This window comes from Neltuma alba, unplaced genomic scaffold, assembly GCF_004799145.2.
Source record: "Neltuma alba isolate B1F8T4 unplaced genomic scaffold, ASM479914v2 tig00011777_pilon, whole genome shotgun sequence".
NCBI lineage: Eukaryota > Viridiplantae > Streptophyta > Magnoliopsida > Fabales > Fabaceae > Neltuma > Neltuma alba.
In genome coordinates, this window is record NW_021636400.1 from 403,239 (window position 1) to 412,725 (window position 9,487).

The window sequence follows — 9,487 nt, forward strand, 5'->3', positions numbered from 1 at the left end:
TCTTCATCCAATTTATTTTTCTTTTGTTAGAAAAATTAATCCAATGATTATCCCATATATTTGAAGATGGAAAAGAATGTTCTTTTTGATAGCCATTAAAAAAAAACAATGGTCATTGAATAAAAATAAGTTCAGAAAGTTCATTTTAATAATTATTAATATTAATTCTTAGTTTTCATCAATTTTTTAAATTTTTACTCATAAAAATAATAATATTTTTGGCATACAAAGGGTTCAAAAGTCGAAAACTATATGGTAAAAATTAAAATATGAAAAAAAATTAATCACATATTTAAAGTAAAAAAAATTAGATACAACTAGATTTTGAATGTTATTTACTTCTAATGGATTATAAGGGATTAATGTTTAACAATCAAATTTTTATATTTAGAAGTTAATTTGTATTATTTGCAAGTTGAATTTAAAAATTAATATATACAAACTAAATTTTTATATTTAGTTGCCAAATGACATCCTTTAATTAAATTTATAAATATTAAATCTATTAAATATATTATTGTTATATAGAATTCAGAAGACCTGTTATGCGGGGGGGGGGGGGGAAAGGAATTTAGAAGACCTACTTAAATTTATTTTTTTCACGCGGGGCGTATAGATAATTGTGTTGTTACTATAATGATTTTAAAGCCTCATTGTTGGCCAAGAAAGAATAAAATAACACCTGATCATCGTACATACTCAATAAATCTTAGACTGAGGGTTGTTTGGTTAAAAAAATTATAATTTTAAAAATAATTTTACGATATATAAAATAAATATATAAAAAAAATTTGTTTCAATTTATAAAAAATATTCTTTAAAAATGTCTTGGGTGAACCAAACATCCCCAAGCATTGTCTCATTATACATTTGGAGTGACAAAGCGTAACAAGTACTTTTCATGTTCTAAATCCAAGACTTACTTTATGGTTTTATAGTGTACCTATAAAATAAGTTTTAAAGTTAGAACAATGGTGATGAGAAGCATCAACTGTAGAAGTGGACATCAATATTTAAAAATAAGAAATAAGTACCAAAAATAATCACGTTGTTCACTTTTGCGGAGGCAATAAATTAGAGAAGGAAAAACCTTAAAAGGGCACTTGTTTATATACTCAACTACTATCTCCAATTCTAATTATAAGATTTTGTTTATAAATTATAAATAAAGTTTTATAATTAAGATCAGAAATAGTAATTAACATTGTGGACCCAAAAAAGAATATAAAAAATTTCATTAAATATTTATACCCTATGCATCTTTCTTTGATGTTTTTGCCTCAATCCATGAAAACCTTATCATTTGAATTTAATTCCTCATTTATCATATTTTTCTTCTTTGTCTCATCCATTTTTTCACATATTTATTTTTAATTTGTATATTTCGTTCCTTATTTTTACTTTATTTTGGATTCTACAATCAATTTAATTCTGGGATTTTTAAATTTTTGGTTTTAATAATGTCATGGGATTTGTTCAAATAATATTTAAATAAGGTTAATTATACAAGATTTAATTAGGTGTTATTTAATGAGTTCACATCATCACTTGTATGCCGTTTATAACATTTTAGTAGATTTTAATATCATTACACTTCTGGAGACTAAAGTTTTAATACGGGTTAAAGTCCAAGCATTAAAACTATATATTTAAAATTTGATATACTAAAATCAAAATAAGTCAAAATTTTGAGGACAAAAATTATATTGATCTTTAAAATAAAAAAAATCGGAATTCTATAATTGATAGTATTCAAATGCCAATTAAAAAGAAAAAGAAAAAAAGCAATTTAACTTCAATTTTTAATCATAGACCTTTTTTATAATTTTTTTTTTAATAACAATGGATAGTATGAATATTTGTAGCATTTTTAATCATACTCGGAGGTTTGAAACCTTGTTTGTTAAGCTTTAAAAGAAAATGGAGCGAACCACAATTTACAAAGAATTAGAAAACAACTTTGAATGAAAGGAAGACAATTAAAAAGAACAAAAGTTACCACCTTGCTTTAACTCCTTCATTATCCACATTCGGCAATAAGATCAAACAAAAATAAATAAGAGTCGTCAATTACAACGAGAAGAAGGCAAGAAGCTTTCAATAAAAAAAGGGGTGGAGACAGGGCATGGAAGCATTGTTCTGGGCTACCTTTAATAGTTTTTAATTTGATTAAATTGAATTAAAAGAAAATAAATAAGCTTAATCGCATGATGGTTAATCAGGGGTTAACTCGCCGAGTTAACTGAGCTTGCATTTTTGTTGATAACAAAACATTAATCAACTTGCCTGATTTAGTTAAAAAACTACAAGTCAACTAAATTAGTTAACTAATTTATTTAATTTTTTTTATCTACTTAAACTAGTTAAATAGATTTTATATTAAAAATTAAAAGAATACTAACAGGAAGGCAATGGCATGTAATGTGGACGGGAGGCAATGGCATGTAACGCGGAGGGATAAAAATGACAAAAATGGTCAGGGTCCAGGGCGGAGATTTCGAAAACCATTGTCATATGTAAACAGGCACTAAAATCAGGCACTAAAATATCAGGGCCCTGAATGTTGATGACTTGAAAGACTGATGAGGAGCCGATGATAGAGTCACTTTCTGAGAGTAGGTGGCAAGTGGCGGGCGGGTAGTTCACCCTCCATAAATCTGCTCCCTGCCTTCACTTTTCCTTTCTTTCTCTATCGCCACCACACTGCGAAGCTAGAAAGGAAGAGCTTCATCTACCTTCTCTTCTGCAAGTGGTGCCGTGTGTGGCCACTCAATCTGCGCTTAAATTCTCAGATCTTCTACGTTACTACGCCCTTGCAATCTGATCCCACCTCAACGCCTTCCCTCGCTTCCTGAATCTACCACTTAGCCACAAACCAGTAGGTGAAGCTCGAAACTCAAGTTTCAACTGGCTTTCATTTTGACTTGTGATCCCTCCATTTGTTTTTCTTCACGTTCTGAGATATTAAATTGAACGGGGAAGTAAGGAAATCATGTTCTCCGTTAGACCCATTTTCCGGGCACACCAAAGGCCCATCTTTTCTCTGTTGCTTCATTCTTCCTATACTTCCTCTGCCGCTGCAATTCAAGCTGAGAGGACTATCAGAGAAGGCTCCAGAAACGATTGGACACGAGAGGAAGTAAAATTCGTCTACGACTCTCCCATACTCGATCTTCTCTTTCATGGAGTAAGCTTCACCTTTTATTTTACGTCCTGGTTTTTCCCCATTAATAAAGCTTTATTGGGTTCGTGAAAACACTAATAGATTATTACTCTTTTGGTGAGTCTGAGCTGAGGTTGCTTTATAGCAATTATTCTTAAGACTGAGGCAAAATTAAAATTGTTATCCTTTAACAATTTTATGTATTGAACTTCTATCTACATGCTTGTCCTTCTTGACTGCTAACCGGTTTTGAACCCCAATTGCTAGCATTTTACTGAAGCTACTACTCCTATACTTTATCAGGCTCAAGTTCACAGACATACTCATAACTTCAGGGAAGTACAACAGTGTACTCTCCTGTCTATTAAAACAGGCGGGTGTAGTGAGGACTGTTCATATTGTCCTCAATCATCAAGGTATGACACAGGACTAAAAGCCCAACGGCTAATGAACAAGGAGGCTGTTCTAGAAGCTGCAAAGAAGGTAAAATTTTATTTCTTTTGCATCTTGCTAATTGCAGTACATTTCCGGCATCTGGTTCTGCGATTTCACTTGTTTATATCTTTCTTTATGCCTGTGGAGAACTTACGTTCTTGCTTGAAACCACTCACTCTTTCAGAACTTTTGCAATCACAATTGTTTTTTTAACTTTGATTTATGTCAATATTGGTGTTCCTTCATCTTTTTTTTCCTGTCACCGCTAGTTGCTGAATTTAACTCATCAATCTAGATATGAGACTGCTAGAAAACTGTGAAATACTTTGTATGGGTTTGAGGACACACGAAAGGTCATGTTGGGTTAGAAAATATTTATGCTATTGAGGTTAAGTTAGAGAGGTTTGGAAATCTCTAGGTATATTTATAATCTGTTTATTCTATTTTTTGAAATTTAGATTTATCATGAATTTTGATGGTTGAACTGTTTGAGACTAACTATACTTCTTAGCCCTCTAAACTTCTTATGTTTAATATATTCTGAAAATCGAGTTTATCTACAATATACACTGCTAGAAGCAAAGATGATTTACAAAGCCATCTAAAGATAAATAACTTTGTATCTTCATAACAAAACTAGAGAATAATACACAGATATTACTATCATTTCCTTGTTCTTGAACTCAACTGCTTATTTCAGATTACTTACGTATTTTGGTGCTTTTTCTTGAGTTACATGTAGATGATTTTTCCTTTCTTGGCAGGCAAAAGAGGCTGGTAGCACACGCTTTTGTATGGGTGCTGCATGGAGAGACACAATAGGAAGAAAGACCAACTTCAATAATATCCTTGAATATGTGAAAGAAATAAGGTAATGGAATGTTACATTATCAGGCGTCTAAAACAATAAGCAATAGATCTGTTGTGTCTAAGCTGATTGTTAAGTCTTCTTTCTGCTTTGTATGTTAGTTGTGTCTGAGCTGATTGCTAAGTCTTCTTTCTGCTTTGTATGTTAAGTACAAAGTGGAGTTTTGATGGTGAAAAAATATGATAGAAAAAGGATCACAAGGCCGTGTGCTTCTGGAGATATAGTCACCTACAAGACTGATATAGTTGTTTGCCAGGTAGATTGGTTAGGAATTAGGATTATGTGGGAAATATGCTAGTGCTTCATTGTTTGGAAAAATGACTTGCATCAACGAACAGAAATTTACTGATGCCAGAAGGGCAATGCTATTCAGTTAATGTTTGCTACGTGCATTGCAGGGGGGTATCATCATGTTAAATATGTACAAGATCATTTTCTGTCCGCAAAAATGGATTAATGCCATCCCCTTAGTGTATGGATCACGTTTAGATTCATAATTGTTGATGCCACATCATGCAATATTGCTATAGCTTGTCTCGAAGCCATCACTTGGAACACTATGTGGTTCACATAACTGTGCTATTCAAAATTAATATTAAAGACTAAGTAAAATAATAGGATTGTGAGTGCAAATATGCGCACATGCATATAAAACTAAGATGGAGTGGGATTTCTTCATTGCAAAGCCTCCAAAGCTTTCTTTATGAATCCTTTTGTTTCTAAAAACATAAGCATTATGGTGGGTAAACTATCAGCTTAATTACATCTACTAATCCTCGCTTATGTAATTGAATTAGTATTTGAGATTGTTAGGACATAGCGGAAGCTATTGTGCAAGTGTATATTGTAATCACATTCTTGTGGCTGAATCGCTATCATGGCCTGGAATTCTTTTAAACCCTTGCTAATAACTAGTGACTAATGATGTGTGAGCTCATGCATGGCATGCTATTTTCTAAAATTCTTTGAACACTCGGGATGTTCCCTAGCCAGTTTACCTTATGACCCCAATTCTAACTTGCATGGAGGCGGGGAGAAAGAACATGCAAGATAATAGAAGTCAGAGGCAGAGAGAAGGAAATGGAGCAATGGAATCAGAGAAGGAGAGAGACAGAACAGGAGTGAAGAATAGGTTTAGAGGAACCAAATTGATGTGTAATTGGTATGAGAGGAAAAATGAATTGAGTGACTGAGACATGCATTTACCCTATGTTTTGATGGGAAGAAAATTAGGGAGGAAAGCATACTAGTAGGGAAAACTCCCTACAATAGTAAATGTTTTACTATTTTTGGAAGTTTTTCTGCCTGGTATTCCCTTCCCCCTTATTTTCCTCCCACTTTTTCCTCCAGCCAAACATAGCCTTAGAGGTTAAAAATGCCCTTAAAATAGGGCCGTTTGATATTGTCCAGGTAGCATGCTTTGTTGCATTGCACAAAACAATTGTCAGCACACAAACTTTGGCCCCAATTATATGCAAAATTTATACTTGTCAAACTTCCAAGCAGACCAGCCTTTACATGCAAGTTTAAATAGTTTGAACCTTGAGTTTCAAGGAATCCAAATAGTGACTTAACCCTAGAGTTTGACAGCGGTCAAAGAAATTCCTTCAAATGATGTCTAGTTGTCTGCCAATAGAGTTAAGCTATGTAATTCTGCTCATTTGTATTATAAGCAGGCTATCTAAATTGCATGGATGCTGTGAATGGTAATCTGAGCATACTTTTAGGAACAGTTTGGGACGGAGCACAAGATGGAATCGGGAGGAAAACAGAACCAGAAAATAATTTAATAAATGAGAAATATCTTTTATGCCCCTAAATAAAATAAAAAAATAATCTACAATTAAGTAATGATTACAAGAATATAATAAATATTACGTACATGTTATTAGTTTTTCAATGACACAACCAAACACCCCTAAAGTTCTTGTTTGGTGGCGCTTAGGGAGTGATTAGTCAAGGAAATATTTAATTTACATCTTCTTTTACTTATTTAGTTCATCTCTAGAAATTAGGTTATTTATGATGTGAAACCAAACGGAGTGGAAACCTTCCCTCGCAAGTTACAAAAGCTAACTATTGATGTGGGAGAACTAATCTGCTAAAGCATGCCATACAGCACTTATACTTTTTCCTTTTCTTCTTCTTCTTCTTCTTTTTTCCATTAATTGGATCCCTGGAGAGTCAAAGTCTTGTTGAGAGCTACACTATGTGACACTTCACTAAACTTCCCTGTCATTTGGAACCCTGCACAAGCAGCCCTCTCTAGGAGCACCAACAACCAGCTCTGACACTGATTGATAATTGGGGAAAAACCTTCCCCTGAAAACTGGCTGTTCAAGGTGGAAGAATCAAGCTGCTTAAGTATCCCATAAAACATTTCATACTATTTAATTGGGACTTAGGCATACTATCCTGTCTTGTTTTCATATTTTACTTTGTGGAGTTAGTTTCCATTGTTAAGTCTTTTTAAAAAAAAAAGAAAAAGAAAAAGAAAAGAAAGAAGCAGTATAAAGAATGGAGGGCAAGGACTGTGAAGTTTTGCATTGTGTGAGCTGTGAAAAATTTACAGCTCTGATGATTCTTCCTCACTATACTTTTGTGCTGTGTAACTTATAATTTCTCACGTGTAGTGAAGTATATCTTAGTTATTTAATGGAAATTCAAAATGGTAACACTTATTCTAGGGATATGGGAATGGAGGTCTGCTGCACGCTTGGTATGCTGGAGAAAGAGCAAGCTGTTGAACTCAAGAAGGCAGGGCTTACTGCCTATAATCATAATCTTGATACTTCAAGGGAATATTATCCAAACATCATCACAACAAGGACTTATGATGAACGCCTGAAAACACTTGAGTTTGTTCGTGATGCGGGGATTAATGTTTGTTCAGGTAACACCTAATAACTTCGAATACAATAATGTGGTTTAGTTGCAGAGGAGTGGTCTTATCTTCAAGGGCACATCTTTGTCTTTAAATGTTTCATGTGATAGAATTGTGCATATGGCTTCCCTTTGTACCTCATTCAGTGGAAAGTTTATATTACAGTTTGAGTAAGATGCTTTTGCCAATATGCATCCTTTGTGTCAGTTATTTTTTTTGGCCATAGTGTTTGTGTCTGTTCTTCATAGCTTAGAATTAAATTTCTCTTAACACTTCAGTTCTTTCCAATGGCTGCAAAAGACTCCATCCTTTATTTACATTTTCTATTTTAACTGTTAATCTTGTTACTTATCATTAAAATAATAAAAATTTTATTTTCTATGAGAGGGACTCTATATATTATGTAGTAAGAAGATGTTTAAACTTTGAGGAAAGAAAATGATGAGCCATTGAGGTTTCGTTACAGGAGGAATAATAGGGCTTGGAGAAGCAGAGGAGGACCGTGTAGGTTTGTTGCACACATTGGCCACACTCCCCACTCATCCAGAAAGTGTTCCTATCAATGCGCTTGTTGCAGTAAAGGGCACCCCACTTCAGGAGCAGAAGGTGAATTTTATAATTCGTTGATTGACTTGTCAAACTACAAAACTGTACCTTAAAAAAAAAAATCACTATTTTAACAATTACTGAGACGTGTTATCAGTGGAGCTTAATCCATAGTGATATTCCATAGTTTTCCATAGCAGCACAGAGATGCAAATTTGGGAATTTCTATTATGAAAATCTTTATTTAGATATGGAGATACCTCGTAAGATTTTCTGGGCTCCTAAGCATTAGAAATCAACTCAGAAATTTTGACACGTGCTGTAGTTTCAATAAAAATCAAGGTAAAGAATCTGAGTGTGTGCAATCACTAAGGGTATGTTTGGATGGGAGACAATGGAGAAGGGAAAGTTTCATTGAAACCTCTCCATTATTGAGAACTATTTATGAAAGGGGGAGTTTGGAGGATTCTCAACTGAACCCCAAAATACATCCAACACTCTCCCTCGTTTATAATTTTAGGGGATATTGGAGGTGAAAGCTTCTCCAAACAAGGGGAAGGGAAACTTGGATCTCTTCCCCTCCATTTTCCATGTACACTTGTTCTTCTCCTCTCCTCGTAAGTGCTAAAACGTAAGGGTAAGTTTAGAAGTTGGGAAGAGAAGAAATTCAAGGAAAAACGGAAGAGGTAAGTGATGCTTAAATGATAATTTCACTTTCCCTTGTTTAGGGGAATTTTCTCCTTTAAAATCTCCCTCGTTGAGGAGCTTGATAAAGGAATGAATAGTTAGAAAGATCCTATTCCCCACTTCTAAATTATAACCCTAACAAGGAACATGTTTTGACGGAACCTTTCCTTCTCTTCCATTATCCTCTAATCCATGCATAGGCAATGGGTCCACCTTAAAATTGTGTGTTTTTGTGTTTTGGTCCAAGTACAGCCTTTTGGGCACGGGAATATCCATATCCTTTTAAACCGTGCTTGGGTTGGTGCTATCATCCGAAGATGCTCTAAACTCAAACTTTCCCTTGGGAATCTGCTAACAAATGTACATTTCTATTTGGTTTCAGCCTGTTGAGATATGGGAGATGATTCGCATGATTGCCACAGCGCGTATCGTTATGCCAAAAGCAATGGTGAGGTTGTCAGCAGGAAGAGTTCGGTTCTCCATGCCTGAGCAAGCACTGTGTTTTCTTGCTGGGGCCAATTCTATATTCACGGGAGAAAAGCTTCTCACGACACCTAACAATGATTTTGATGCTGATCAACTCATGTTCAAAGTACTTGGACTCACTCCCAAAGCTCCAAGCTTTCATGAAGATGAAACCAGTGAAACAGATGATTGTAAGGAAGCTGTCTCCTCCTAATTATAGTTTATGGAAAATCTAAGAAGCACGGATACAGATATAAAATATTCCTAACACCTCCAATTGTGGTGCTTTTTAATTCTTCTTTGGTGTTTGGATTGGATTAGTTTGAGTTTTTTATCTCAGGCATTTAAACTTAAATCACTAGAAAAACAGTCTCTGGTTCACCTAGTCAAATTAGCTGATGATTAACCGTACACCTTAAAATGCATTGGATTCTCTTTT

General features: G+C 34.3%; 1 protein-coding gene across 1 annotated transcript; it reads left to right on the forward strand.

Moving 5' to 3' along the window:
• The first annotated feature begins 2,719 nt into the window (after positions 1-2,719).
• Positions 2,720-9,487, forward strand: LOC114717820 (biotin synthase, mitochondrial). The gene is made up of 6 exons (XM_028903021.1): positions 2,720-3,187; positions 3,467-3,646; positions 4,363-4,469; positions 7,154-7,359; positions 7,817-7,956; positions 8,966-9,487. Exons 1-6 carry the CDS (start codon positions 2,993-2,995, stop codon positions 9,260-9,262), a joined length of 1,125 nt encoding a protein of 374 aa, XP_028758854.1. The 5' UTR covers positions 2,720-2,992; the 3' UTR covers positions 9,263-9,487.

What these genes read in the sequence shown, in the direction of transcription:
- LOC114717820 (XM_028903021.1), top strand. Translation starts at nt 2,993, where the DNA reads ATGTTCTCCGTTAGACCCATTTTCCGGGCACACCAAAGGCCCATCTTT. An exon ending in GGGGATTAATGTTTGTTCAG is followed by an intron (nt 7,360 to 7,816) that starts GTAACACCTAAT and finishes GTTTCGTTACAG; the next exon opens with GAGGAATAATAGGGCTTGGA. An exon ending in CCCCACTTCAGGAGCAGAAG is followed by an intron (nt 7,957 to 8,965) that starts GTGAATTTTATA and finishes ATTTGGTTTCAG; the next exon opens with CCTGTTGAGATATGGGAGAT.